The following is a 14,250-nucleotide window of genomic DNA, read 5'->3' on the forward strand; positions in this document are numbered from 1 at the left end:
TTTTTTTTTTTTTTTTTTTTTTTTTTTTTTTTTTTTGCTTTAAGTGACATAGACTTGGGGGCACTTTTTAATTGAGTAGTTGATAACACCCACTCTGCTTGTGCTTGTGCATTTGTTTTGTAACACAGAGGCTTTATTTGCTGTTTAAACAGAAGGAAGTTTGAGTTTTAAGCTCTCTCTTTTCCTGTTTGTAATTTTTAATTCCCGTAGCAGATCCCCCACCCTCACCCCTGTAGTGTCACTAAAACCATATGTCATTTACTAATTGTGTTGCCATTGAATATACATGGATTACACTGATACATTTCATGATTAACTCTAGAGAGAGAGTGTTAGGGAAGTCCTCATCTAAATACTTCCTGCTACATGCAGATATTATGAAAAAAAAATTCTGTTGAATTAATGTTGAATTTAAACTATCCTCTGCTTTTTTCTTTTTTCTAGTCCTAATGCCATGTTTAAAATGTTCCTCTTAGGGCACCTGTGTGGCTCAGTCCATTAAGCATCCGACTCTTGGTTTTGGCTCAGGTCATAGTCTCGTGGTTCATGGGTTCGAGCCCCATGTCGGGCTCTGTGCTGACAGCTCAGAGCCTGGAGCCTGCTTCAGATTCTCTGCCCCTCCCCTGCTTGTACTCACTCTCTCTCCCTCTCTCCCTCTCTCAAAAATAAATAAAAGCATTAAAAAAAATTTTTTTTAAAGTAAATAGAATGCTCCTCTTAGGGCACCTGGGTGGCTTATTCGGTTAACTCTTTGACTCTTGGTTTCTGCCCAGGTCAAGATATCACGGCTTTATGGGTTCAAGCCCCACGTTGGACTCTGTGCTGGCAGCGGGGAGACTGCTTGGGATTCTCCCTCTCTCCCCCTGTCTCTGTCCCTCCCCCCACTCACGCCGTGTCTGTCTCTCTCAAAATAGATAAATAAATTGAAAAAAAAAAAAAAAAGATCTTGGGGCACCTGAGTGGCTCAGTCGGTTAAGTGTCCGACTTTGGCTCAGATCATGATCTCAAGTTTTGTGAGTTTGAACCTCGCCTTGGGCTCTGTGCTGACAGCTCGGAGCCTGGAGCCTGCTTCAAGTTCTGTGTCTCCCGCTCTCTCTGCCCCTCCGTTGCTTACGTGTGTGCACGCTGTCTCTCTCTCACACAAAAATATTAAACATTAAAAAGAAATTTTTAAATATGTTCCTCTTAGTTTTCAGGACAAATTTTGAGTCCACCTGGGGGGTAAATAAAGAAAGTTCCTTAGATTAGTAAATTTTGGAACATTCTTTTCATATCCGAGAGGAACCTTACATAAATTTCAGAACAATGCTTATTTGCTGGCTGCAAGATCAGGAAACTTCTTTTGTGAATATTTCTTTTTCAAGAGCCGTAGTGATCAAGTATCCATTTTTATCACTTGTGACTATGGCCCTTATTGACAGTCTGACTTATTTTAGTGGATTTGAGGGTATAATTAGCTACATACTTGGGCACTTTTACCTCAAGAATAAAAACCGCAGTTGATGTTTGTGCAGACGTAAGCTCACTTACAAAAGTAGGGTGGCAATGTGTCACGGTGGGGAGCACGTGTCCTGTGCAGGCAAGCACAGGCTGTAGAACCCTGCTTGTGTCACAGTTACCTTCTTGAAGTGTACTTCTTGTTCTGCAGAACGAGCCTATGAATACCTCCTTCGTAGGCTGTTGAGGAAACGTATGGGGATAAAGCACCGCTTGTTTGTCTGGTGCGTGGAGGGGGCTCCGTAACTATCCCCACCCTATTTATTCCTCCGCTTCCGGCTGCCAGTGACCTTCCCCATCTCTGTGTTCTCAGCTGTGTGCTTCTTCCATCAGTGTCTCATATTTTCACTTCCATACCCACCCTCTTCACTGAGACTGGCCGTTCTGTGCACACGTCGTGCCAGACACCTGCTTTTAGCCAAATCGATGACCTTTTCCCGGTTTATTTAATCACCAGTTACACTGCTTGGATTTTAGAATATCTGAAACTCCTTGCCCTTAAGTCGATTGCACACCAGCAGGGAGGATTGCAGTGTATCCGCATGCATATGTAATTTGTACATGATAACTACCATGAAAAGGTATAAAAAACCTGTAAGGGCTTACAAAGAAAAGGCTTACTTACTGCCAGGGTGATCAGAGCACGCTTTCTGGAGGTGGCTTGGAAGAATGGCATGGTGATTTATTTCGCTGGAATGGGTGTGGGTGTATATGTTGTAGGTTTGCGTTTCTATCTGTAGGTGTTAGAAGATGAGAAAAAAAGCAAGTGTTGTGGGAAGGTTCTTCCTGAAGGAAGGGTCCTCCGTTGCCTGGAGATTTCAGTCCAGGTTCCTTGGCATGGTTGGCCCCAGGCCCTTCATCCCCCTCCTAGTCTGGCCTCTGCTCATCCTGGCCAGCCCCATTCTCCATTTTGAACACTATTCTGTGGGTTCTTTCAGTCTGCTGTCGGTATATTGTTCTCTTGACCTCTCTCCAGCTTCTTGAAACTTCTTGAATTTCTTGAAAGCAAGACCTTTTTCATCTTCAGATCCCCAGTGCCTAAGACAGGATGATGAGTTGTTACTAGATAATTGCAATTACATAATGTGGTGTATCCATACAATGGACTGACCATTGTTTGCTGGCCACGTACAACACCGAAATCAGGCACGTGATGCTAAGTGAAAGAAGCCAGGCACAAAAAATACCCCAGGATTCCATTTTTGTGAAATGTCCAGATAGGTCAATCAAGAGAGGAATCCAGTCATTGCCCAGGGCAGGGGAGAGGGGGTGGGAGTGACTGCTGATAGGTGAGGCTATGCAGTTTCTTTTGAGGGCAGTGAAAATGTTTTCAGGTTTGATTGTGGTGACGGACGCAGGGCTCTTTGAATATATTAGAAACCACTGAATTGTACGCTTTAAAAGGGTGAGCTGTATGAGATTTGAGTTGTATCTTAATAAAGCAGTTATTTAAAAAAAAAAAATGGATAGCAACCCATGATTTCAGTAAAGCCTTCCTGCAGACGGGCTACAGAAATCCTCTGAACTTCCCTGCCTCGTCACTGGCTAAAAACTCTTTCAACACCTCGCATTGGTTTCCCTTTAATCAGGGTGACTGTTACATTCATACCTTCTTAGTCTGTAGTGAAGACACGTGAGTGTGTTTTTTCCTAAATTGCATCACCTGTCGAGAATTCTCTTCCACACTGCGTTTCCAGCTTCCCCTCTTTCTTCTTCTCTGTGACTGACAGAGATCGCCCTCACCCCACCCTATTGATTATAATTTATTTTACATTGGGCATTTTATTTATTTTTGAGTATTTATTTTGAGAGAGAGAGAGAGAGAGAGAGAACAGGGGAGGGGCAGAGAGAGAAGGAGAGAGAGAGAGAATCTGAAGCGGGCTCTGCACTGTTAGTGTGGAAGCCAACTTGGGGCTCGAACTCACAAACGGTGAGATCATGACCTGAGCCGAAATCAGGAGTCAGACACTCAACCGACTGAGCCACCCAGTGCCTCTGTACATTTTCGAGTCTCGAGGTTCGATACGTGATTTCCCAATGATGGAAATTACACTGTTGTCCAGCACATTAAATGGCTCCTTCGTTAGTGATGAGATTTCACTTTCTTCACTGTATCAGAGAGTTTTTTGTTTGTTTTTCAAGTTCGGTGATACAAATGGTAGCACCCTTATCTTTCCCTCCAGAAATTTAGGAACACAAGGCTTCTTCTGGTTTAGTTACTGACTTTTTAAGTATTATGCCATTGTCTTTTTTCATCTCCTTTGCTGTCCTTTCCCTTTTGCAACATTTGCCGAACAGTTACTGCATATCTGGTAATGTCACGATGAGGAGGAGAAGTCAAGGCCCTGCTGTTCCCTTAGAAAAGATAGCAAGTACCCAGTAACTGTCAGGTGGTAGTCCTCAGTCCTGGCTTCGAATCACAAGCATCTGGGGAGTTGGCAGAATAGGCCAGCCCTCAGGCTGTGCTATCAGTTTCCGATTTCATTGGTCTGTGGTGGGGGTCCGGTTGGCAGTACTTTTAAAATGCTTGGAAGCTGATTCTAAGGAGCAACCAGGATTGAGAATCATTGGCCTAATACAAGGTATTCCAGGATTGGCCTCTAGGATATGGTGTTACTGGATTGAAGAGACTGGAGTGTGCACTTCCAGCTGAGAGATCAGAGACATCTTCCTGGGTAAGGGCACATGGGTCCCGGTTCTCGAAGATGAGTAGATTTGGCAAAGGAGTTGGATGCAGGAGACAGGGAGAAGTGGCCGAGAAGCACGGGAGCGAGGAAAGAATGAGGCAGGTGAGAGGAGTAACCCAGGCACGTACAGAGTGTGTGAACGCATCACAGTGGGAAGTCGTCTAAGTGCCTCATCGCAAAGGACTTTTGTAGGCAAGTAAAAAAAAAAAAAAAAAAAAAAAAAAAAAAGACGTGATCGGTTCTCAAGACAGAAGAGCAAGCTGTGGGTTTTAAGCCAAGAAATGGTACCATCAGATCGAGCCTTGAGGCATTTAGTTGGGCAGCACTTTTGAGGCTTATGTCATTTCCTGGGGCTCATTACATTCTATAAAATCCATCCGCCCTCCCTCCTTCCCTCCCTTGTGTCGTATGGGCTGCCTGGACAGGAAGCTTGATGCAAGGTGAGACCAAGAGGGGAGTGGAAATAGATTGGAACCCCATTGTAAGAGCTGTGTGGGCTTAACATCTAGACCGTGGAGAACCATGGGTGAGATAGTAAAGGCAAAGGGCAAGGTCATCTCTAGGAGACAAGTTTGGATGATACACTGGGGAGAAGAAGAGACTTAGCCTGGATGTGTGTTAAGAAGCTCTTAGCAGTGGTGGAGGCCACAGGTTCTGGAGTAAGCTGGCACGAGAGGATGGCCCAACTTTGAAAGTCATTTCAGACTTGAGGGACCGATTGCCCATGGATGGAGAGGAAGAAGTTGAAACTGAGGATAGATCCGTGGTTCCCAGTTAGCGTGGTTTTGTGGATGGACATGGGCTTCTGTCTAAACTCTTCTTGCTTAACTGGTCAGTTCGCATGTTTTCCATAAGGGATCCAGATATATGAAAGTACGTTTCATTTATAGATCTGAAGGGAGAAAATCTTTTGTCAAGGAATTAAAGATACGTGTATACTCATCGACCCCGATAAGGAGAGCCTAGGCTCCAGAGTCCTAAGTGGGACGGGTCCAGCAGGTACAACACAGTCTCGAAACCGAAGGTGGAGACAGTGAGTTACTGCTGAAGGGACAGGTAGGAACTTCAGATCCAGACAGAGCAACATAGGTCATTTTCTGGGTAGATGTGAGAAGAAAGGATATGATGTGAATCTCGGAAGACAGTCGCATCCTAGAGGAAGCAAAAAGGCATTGAATAAAGGGGAATTGGCGGTATAATGTCCCAAGCAATGCCTTGTCCCTTGTGTTTTCCTCATAGTTGAGGACTTTGATCCATTATGATTTCCCGTTTACTACCTAAACAGTATTTATAGCGACAACCCTCAAGTTCATCGGAAGCAGCATTTACCATTTATTTCCAAAGAATTTAAGAGTAGAGGTGTGGCTTCAACGCTTTTAGGCTAGCTATGGAATCATGTGAGAAGCATGAGCCTGACCTGGGAGAGCATATTAGCTTGCTGGAACCACATAGGCATAACCAAGAAAGAGCCAAGAAAAAAAGAAGCATTGACAAGAACATGATTTAAATGTCTGGTAAGCTTAATCCATTTCCCCAGGGTTGTCAAGAGTGGAGATCTGAAGAGACTGCAAATGAGTTGTAGACTAATAACATAAGAAAATAGAGCCCCTGAGCAGCCTGGACAAAAAATGGACTTAAAAAATGTAAGGGTGTGGCTAATTTTCTAAGGCCAGCTACTTGAATTTAGTGACCAAAAGAGCTCACTCCCCGCATCTGTGAGAACTTGTGTATGTGCACATTCCTGCAGTATTGGCTGTTATTTGCAGTTACTGTTAGCAATAACTTTTTTCCTCTTTCAGCTGTACCAAGGGTTAAAATCACATGGCCTCTTTTTACACATTTGCCTGCACTCATATAAATTGATGCCTTGGTGGCCACTCAGTGTCTCCAGCCCTCAGCTCATAGATTCTGGTCCAAGGACTCACTGGAGGTGGAGAAGCTGGAGGGGGGACCTGGCAGGTGCCATGTAGACAGAGCGGTGCCACTTGGGATTAGTCTCCTTGAAGAATCTGGCGCAAACCGCTTTTCCCCAGAAAAGCTTCCACAGGCACCAAAGTCTGCATTCAGTGAGATTTCACTAGGGCTTGTGGGCCCCAGGTAAGAACTCTCGCTTTAGAACATGCTTTGGAATTTTGACTCGGTTCTTAGGCTAGGAGTTGCGTCTCTGAGGCAAGTCCTCCACTTTTTATTTGATAAAGATTTTGGGGGGATTTTTGTGCCCATTTGTGGGGCATATCTGTGAGTAACCCCTTAAGAAGCTTACATTCAGTGTAAGATAATAAGAAAATAAATAAGATAAATTCAGATGAGTCCTGAGGGCGGGGGAGGGGGCGGGGGGGGGGGGGAAGCAACGTAAAATGGTCACATGACAGAGTGGCCACGTGGGAGCAGCGCTGTTTTAGATTGAAGGGAATTGACACGAGACCCACTTTCTTAATCACTAAGACTGTAAATCATCCGTTTTGGTAATGAGCTTTAAGAAACCAGCCACAGGTTAAGCATCAGTTTTCTTCTCAACTTCTACAACTGTAATTCTACTTCTAGAGCATCTCGTCTATGTGGATGCATTCATATTGCATGCAGCAATGCTGCCCTCTGGTGGTAGTGAGTTAAATAGCATGCCAGCTTCCCTGGCAAGTCTTGTTTCAAGGGTGTGCTCTTTACTGGTGGGATTTATTTTTTAAAAATAGATGTCTTTTTAAGATTGCTTTTTAATTTAAAAGGTCTCTACAGTTATGATTCATTTGAAAATTTTATTCAGGCTCAAGTGAATGCTTGTTCTGGTTTTCTGTGTTAAATAATACATAATTGAAGGAAAGATTACCTAAGAAATAGGAAGAACTTAGCTGTCTGGTGAATTAGAAAGAAGATTAATGTCACTAGGAAAACAAGTCAGACATGGTGAATTGCTAATAACAGAAGTGTGAGAAATATGGAACTTGTTGGTCAAAATATGTATTGCTTTAAATTCCCTGCACCAAAAGGCTCGTAAACACTTCTTAGAACACCTTTTCAGCAGAAAACTTTTAAAAGATTGTAGTTTGGCATTTGAAAAGACAAATGACAGTATTTAAGAACAGTGAACATTATCAGAACTTTATACTAAATAATAAATATCTATTGAAATGTGATCATGTTCTTAAATTTAATATTCTAAGTCTTTGGTCTCTTCTCACTATCAATTAAAATTTTTTTTTTTTTACAAGATGAACATTTTATGACTCTTTTCTAAGTCCTTTATTAAAATATCTTTTTTTTTGACTAATGGTTTTCATCTCTAACACTTTGACTTAAATAACTTTTTTTTCACTTTTTTATTTGAGAAAATGCATATGTATAACACCCATTTGAGAAAGTATTTAGGTAGCTGATAGTTACAAGACATTTTTATAAATCCAGGAAAAATCCATTGTACCTAGAGCCTTCTTTTCTAGAGGTAGCTCTTTTCAAGACCCTTGATGGGGTAATTTCTCTCTGGTTCCTCTGGTGGTCACCTCAGAGTAAAATTCATAAAGATTGATAGCTGCACATATTTCTAGTTGAATCTTTACCCACTGATATATACAGTTTTGAATTATTCACGCTCCACGGTCTAATCATTATGTGCGGTTTGAGTGGGGTTAAAAAAACACAATCGTGTAATTTGGTTTTGAATGCCCCATAGTGATTTCATAGTCACGCCGTAAATCTCGATAAATGGTCTGAAATTATTTTTGACCAACGATAATGTGGGTGGAGCAATTATGTAATTTAGCCGGACAGTATGGGTTCCTGTTTACATTTCTTTCGCAGAAAGATAGAAAAGATATCCGGGAATTATTTCATCTTCCACCATATTTTGCTGGATAGGACACTTGAAGTTATATGGTCTCCGTTATGCTTAGCTTGAAGCCATTCATGGAATATCCTTTTATGCAGGCGGGCTGCTAAGGATTACAGGAACATCTTTATAAGGTCACATTGTGTTCCGGCTTTGAATTGGCAGTATTGTGTTAATTGAATCACCATGCATATAAATATTTCTTTAATTACAAAATAGGACTGACATATTTGTCTACGCACACACATTGGACTTCAGTGGAAAAATGGAAGCCTCTATATGCGTTGCCTGTCCCCTTGGTATTCTGATAGGTGGACTTTGTGTTCCGTGTGGCAGAGGAAAACAGCCAGACCTTTATTTGAAGGAATGCCAGGCTTTTCGAGTACACATATGCGTGTATTTTGTTGTTGTTAGTTGCTACTCGGTGTTTCTCGTTTAACTTTGACTTTGTACCACCCTCGCCATTGTTCTTCACGTGTTACACGTGCTGTCTTCTCATGACGAGGAGAACTTACTGTGGGAAAAACTAGGCCTGTGAGGGGTCATCTCTAGAGTTGTTTTTTACCTAGGAATAAAAATCAGCATGCTGTTCCCTCATAGTCTACAAAACTGAGTCACCTCAATTGTGCTATTTTAAATGTTCAGCGTAATTTTTACCTTAATTTGCCTACGATGAGCTTGACCTTAACCCTTACAGAATTAAAGGAGGCAAGTCTTGACATATTTTATTTTCTCACTTCCAGTTTGTAAGTGTGGTGGAAAATGTTTGTTGAAGAGTGTATTTGGGATTCCTCTTCTTCCTTTTGGAATCTAAACTAATTCTTGCTGGAAATAAAATCCTCACTCTTAGGATCATTATTGGTTTTCTTTTTTTTTTTTTTCCTTTTCTGTTTATTCATTATTCATTATTTATTTATTTAATATAATTTATTGTCAGATTGGCTACAGTGCATACCGTGTGCTCCTGGTTTTGGGGGTAGATTCCTGTGATTCATCGCTCACATACAACCCCCAGTGCTCGTCCCCACAAGTGCCCTCCTCAATGCCCGCCAACCCTTTTTATTCCTTTTCTAATTCTAACTCTAGTTCTGACTCCCCTTATGCATTCCATCTCTTTCTTCCTGGTCTTAACAATCAGATATAAATATCAGGAAGAAAGGGAGAGAGTGCATAAGGTGAATTTTAGAAAAGCACGCCATTGCCAGAGGTTAATGAGTATTCAGAATAGAATACAGTGGGGTCAGCGAGGATTCACAGTCCCGTGGCTTCTCCGTTAGGCTTGGTGCAAAGCCTTTTCAATTTAGTGGCTCCTTTTAATGTTGCATAGAGTGTCTTGCTATGTTCCTAAAAGGCACGTTGATGACAAACTAGTGATAACTCTGCCGTAGTCTCACTAATCTGTTTGCTTCCTTGGCATGTTCACTGTGTATCTTGCATTAGCGTGTTGCTTTCTATGACCATTGAAATTAATAGGCTAAATTCTGCCTTTCCTTGGCGACCTTTTAGTGCTTTCATAATAAAAGAAGTGTTTCCCTCCGCCCGCAGGTGCTGCTGTTTTTTCAAACGAAGGAAAAGGAAAACCATACAGCGCCACAAATGACTCTGGACACAGACAGATCATGGGGAGTTACTTACGTGTTCATCTGCTGTCTTGTGATTAAAAATCATCTCCGTAGTGACCACATACATTTTCGAGGACTCACTCGTAGAAACAAAAATGTCATACATACTTTCATACTTCATTTTGTGGTTGTCTTACATTCATATTTTTTTCTAATTTAACTTTTATGGAAGCTTTAAAGTTTTGTCGAAACATGAGTGCTTTGCCCGTCGATGAACGGAATGGACCAATGAGGTGGTGTCGATGAATACCGTTCTAAGGACATTTTTCAGAAGCTCTCCTCCTGTTGTAGAAAAAGCAGTACAGTATCTTCAGTGTCAGCCAGTTATATACCTGATCTGGTTTTTGATAACTTCTGTAAGAGCATAATCAAACAGGAATGTCCCTCCTCCCCCACCGCCCCCCTCCCCCGCCCGGTGGATAGTGCAACAGAGAAGACACCGTTGCCCCAAAATGTAAAAGAAGTTATTTTACGGGACGTTCCTTTCTTGTGTGGCATCTGCATCGATTTCAGTATTACTGACGGTACGGCTGTGCGTGAGTCATATTAACATTCTCTCTGTGAAATCATGGTACAGTCACTGCCCAGAGGTACTGAGGAAAAACGCTGTCGGGGTGCGGCCGATGGTAGGTGGTAAAATGGAATCACGAGTCGCGTGGTAAATACGAGCTCTGCTTTTGTTGCACCACTTTGTGAAGTTCAGTGTTGCTGAAGTGGCAAAAGCGCTTTTTTTAAAAGAAGAAAAAAAAAAGCAAAATATTTGTATAATGTAACTTTATGCTTCCAGATAATAATGTATGTTAGACAGCAAGAAGCGAATACTTTGAGAAATGAAATATGTTGGAGTTTTGTTTTTGTTTTTGTTTTTTTTTAAAATACACTAAGGAGAAGAAATAAATGTGAATCTCATCGCGATGTGTAAGGTTGAAGTCTGAGGAGATCCCACTGAAGCCTCCTGCTGAATGATTACACTCTCCCTTAAGCAGAAAACTTCGATGTGCCATGCAGTGGTGTCTGTTTGTTAATTATTTGCTCTTTGATTAAAAAAAAAAAAAAAAAAAGAAAGGACCCCCAGCAATAAAGACTGGGTCACTCTCTTGCCCTCTGTGCACATTAGCCTCTTGTATTCAACTTTGCTGGTTCTCTGGAATTTTCCTACCTTTTAGTATAATTTTGATGAGTGAGAACTATTTTGGAAAGGATGGGTCAGGTGCTTTGCCTCCACAGTCTGTTGAAGTGCCTGCATATGAACAAAGTTAATCGTTCTGCACAAACAGGAAGCCCAGTCTGCTCTTTTAAGTGTGCTTTGTTTGAAGCCATAAAGATACAGGTGTATTTGGTCACATTCTGCCAGCCAGAAGTTTCAAGCAGAGTTAAAACAAAACGACTCGCCAGAAAAAGAATCATGTTTTTCAGATCGCACACTCACCTTTCATTTATGAAATTGTTACTTACTCTTCCCACGCAGCCCTTCCTTTGTCTTCAGGCAGCATGCCTTCTGGCGTGCTTATTTATTTTTCTCGTCGCAAGGTAACATTTAAAATGTGTAATGAGAGTAAATAAATTACCTTTTTGACTTCCTTATTGCATTTACAGGGATTTGATTGTATCCGTAACTTATTTTTCTTAGTAGCCACAAGTTCCGTGTATCGTTTTTGCTGAATTAGGTGCCCACACAGATACCGCAAATCGGGACATTGTTTATCATCGTTGCTCTGAATCCTGCGATCGTTTCAAGTTCTTGATTTGAAAGGCCCACGCTCAGCCTAGAAGGCATTTGCTGTATAGTTTGGTCAACAGTTTTCCATTCTGTCTGTCTGTATACTGTCATGATGTCTCAAATGACAGGAGTTCCATACTGAGGTTTTCTTTTTGTTTTGCCTTGAGCAACCTAGATGGATGTTTTGGCCGTTATAATGTGAAACCACTTCTTTCTTTACAGTATTTGACCAAATTTGTGTGTCTATGATATTTGTAAATACATGCGATACCTGTATTTCTTATCATAAGCCTATTTAGTTTTATTCTCAGTAGGGTTTTTGGACTGTACAGTGTTTATATGATCTGAACTCCTTATACATAAGAAGGTGTGTATATTAATCCAATTATGGACTTAAAATATTTTAAAAGTATAAATACCCTTATTTGCTGCAAAGACCAGTGTGCAGACATTTGCTTTCTAGCAATATTTTTAAGTGCTCCATTTTAACGCCAAGGAGAGAGTCTTCTGGCGACACAAACTGGTCGGTAATAGGTGATGCAGGTATGTTCAGGTTAAGCCAACAATGTTTTGCATTTTTATGCTTCTTTTCTGTCAACACTAATGAAGTCAACATTGCCTGAATGTCTGAATAATGAAACACATCCCTGTTTAAAAGTATGTAACTGAAAAAGAAATAAAAAATAAAGGTAGTTTTTTTAAACTTGCTTTTTCCCCCCTTCCTCTAATCGTGGGTATAGTGATGCTACTCGTACGAATGTAAGGTAGGAATTGAAAATCTCCCGATTTCCACTTGGTTTCGCTGTGTGAGATGCAGAGCCGAAGGGAGGGATAGGCTCTAGGGGTTTGCGTCTCTGTTAGGATTTTGTCTTGTTGGAGCCCCATCCTAAGAAGTACATACCAGGGAGTATCTGAGCTTTGTTTAATGAGAGTTCAAGAAAAATCCTTCTACACTTCCCTGAGCCACTTGATAGAGCACTTAATTAAAACTAATGCCGCTAATAAACCAAGGAAAAGAGACAGAATCGTTCTATTCCCTTTTAAAAATGAAGTCATACTCGGGTGTTCACAGAAATGAAACCTCATCCGTCCAATTTTAAGTGGATGACTTTGTCACTGCAGAGGGAAAGCACAGACCTGTGACAGTGTCTCACAGTTTTGTCTTGTGCCTGGTGCTTTAAGGAGTCTCCCCAAACGGTAATCGTGGTGCCGGGCTGATCGAAAGATGCTGCAGGTAAGATAAGGCAGAGCAGCACACACGAAGCACCAGCATTCGGAGGCAGTAGAAGGAGCTGGAGAAGAGAGCCGGTGGTCAGAAGGCGCTGTGTAGAAAAACCCGATTTCAGATGGGGGTTCAGTCTGAACGATCCCGTGAGCTGAATCTGCCGGCACCTGTGAATTGCCCGTGGCTTACGCAGGGGGGTGGACGTTCTCACACGTAACTGAAAAGACCAGTGCGAGCCCTGGCCTCAGACGTACTTGATCCCGGCGGAGAGTCAGGAATCGGTCCCTCTCCGTCTCTCTTTGGTTTGCTCTCTGCTCTGCTGTTTTCATCGCCGGGGAGACTCTCCGTGAGTGATAGTAAAGCGACCCCCCAGCAGCTTCGGACTCGCGCTTTCTTGGTAACCTCAGCCAACACAAAGGGCAACATCTCTGAGCGGTTGCGACAGGATCCTAAGACTGACCTTTATTGCTTGATTGGTTCGCAGGCCCACCCCTGAGCCAAGTCCTATGGCCAAGGGAATGCTGTTTTCCCACCGTCAGAGGACACTTTGGACTGAGAAGTGAGGTCCAAGGAGGTGTTACCCGAAGGGAATTGAGGGCATTGTTGCCAGAAGTTTAGGGTGATCGGAAGCCGCGCAGGCAAAACCCACAGATCGTCACCGTTTTGGTGAGAAAAAGGAAACTGCAGCCGGAAGGCACCCCTCGTGATTTTAAGTTAGAAAAACATTTTTATTACTCTGAATGTGTTCCTAGAAGTTACACCTAGTGAGTGAGTGCATTTGAAAAATGTTCTAGACTCAGGTAAAAACAGAGGTCGTAAGTACCTTAAATGGGGTGTTTCTGTTCTTGCCTCGTGTTTGAGGGTTTGTGCTAGAGCTGGATTCATAGAGTAAAAAGCTGATTTTTCTACGAAGAGTACAAATAAGTGGAATTATAAAGTTCTGCGGACATTCAGGAGAACTAGTTTCTTCTCTGCCTGCGTCTCAGGCAGAGCCGCCTGTTACTTTCTTAGGAAATTTACTTCGTGAGAATACATGGGTCGTAACCACATATATACTTACTTACGTGTAGAAGTATTATCCAGTAGTGTTGCTGGGATATTAAACTGCTTTTGCTACAAAGAGCAGTTGTTCACGGGGATGTTCACCATATCACAATTGTATTTAAATGTAAAAACACCCCCCGCACTGCTCTAGACTGAGGGTTGGCACATTTTTGTCAAGTTCAGGCTTTGTGGGCCAAGAGACAAAAAAGGATCTCCTATACTCCTGTAACTGGAAAGAAAACAAATTTCCACTAATTTTTCTATTGATGAAATCCAAACTATATATTAATACCTGAGAACACTTTTTTTCTTTGTGATACAAGTTTACTAATGATAAGAGCTGGGTTATTTTGAGGGGATAATATTTCACTTAATTGGGGTTTGAAGTCGTGGCAAATGTTCATCTGTGACACCGATTCATAATGGGATTTTACCTATTTCCTCTTTGAAAATGGCTTCACGCAGGTAGATAGTACCAAGTAATGTTATCAGTCCTCACATGTATGATTTTAATTGAGCGGATTTATCATTTGGAAGGTATCTATAGCATTCCATTAGATTCCACTTTTGACATTTGCCTTTTGGTGTATCATTCCTTTGCACGTATAATCACCTCCTATTAAAGCCTAAGTAAA

The 14,250-nt window shown here is 41.9% G+C and overlaps 1 protein-coding gene across 6 annotated transcripts in view; it reads left to right on the forward strand.

The window, feature by feature from the left end:
• CSNK1G3 (casein kinase 1 gamma 3) overlaps nucleotides 1-10,034 on the forward strand; it is a 100,304-nt gene extending 90,270 nt beyond the window's left edge. For all 6 annotated transcript variants that reach the window (XM_049649105.1, XM_049649104.1, XM_049649107.1 and 3 more), the window contains one exon: nucleotides 9,550-10,034. In XM_049649105.1, coding sequence (XP_049505062.1) covers nucleotides 9,550-9,604 — 55 coding nt within the window. In that variant the 3' untranslated portion in view covers nucleotides 9,605-10,034. The remainder of the gene's footprint in view (nucleotides 1-9,549) is intronic.
• Nucleotides 10,035-14,250: the final 4,216 nt, after the last annotated feature.

Source organism: Panthera uncia (assembly GCF_023721935.1).
Source record: "Panthera uncia isolate 11264 chromosome A1 unlocalized genomic scaffold, Puncia_PCG_1.0 HiC_scaffold_17, whole genome shotgun sequence".
Taxonomy (NCBI): Eukaryota; Metazoa; Chordata; class Mammalia; order Carnivora; family Felidae; genus Panthera; species Panthera uncia.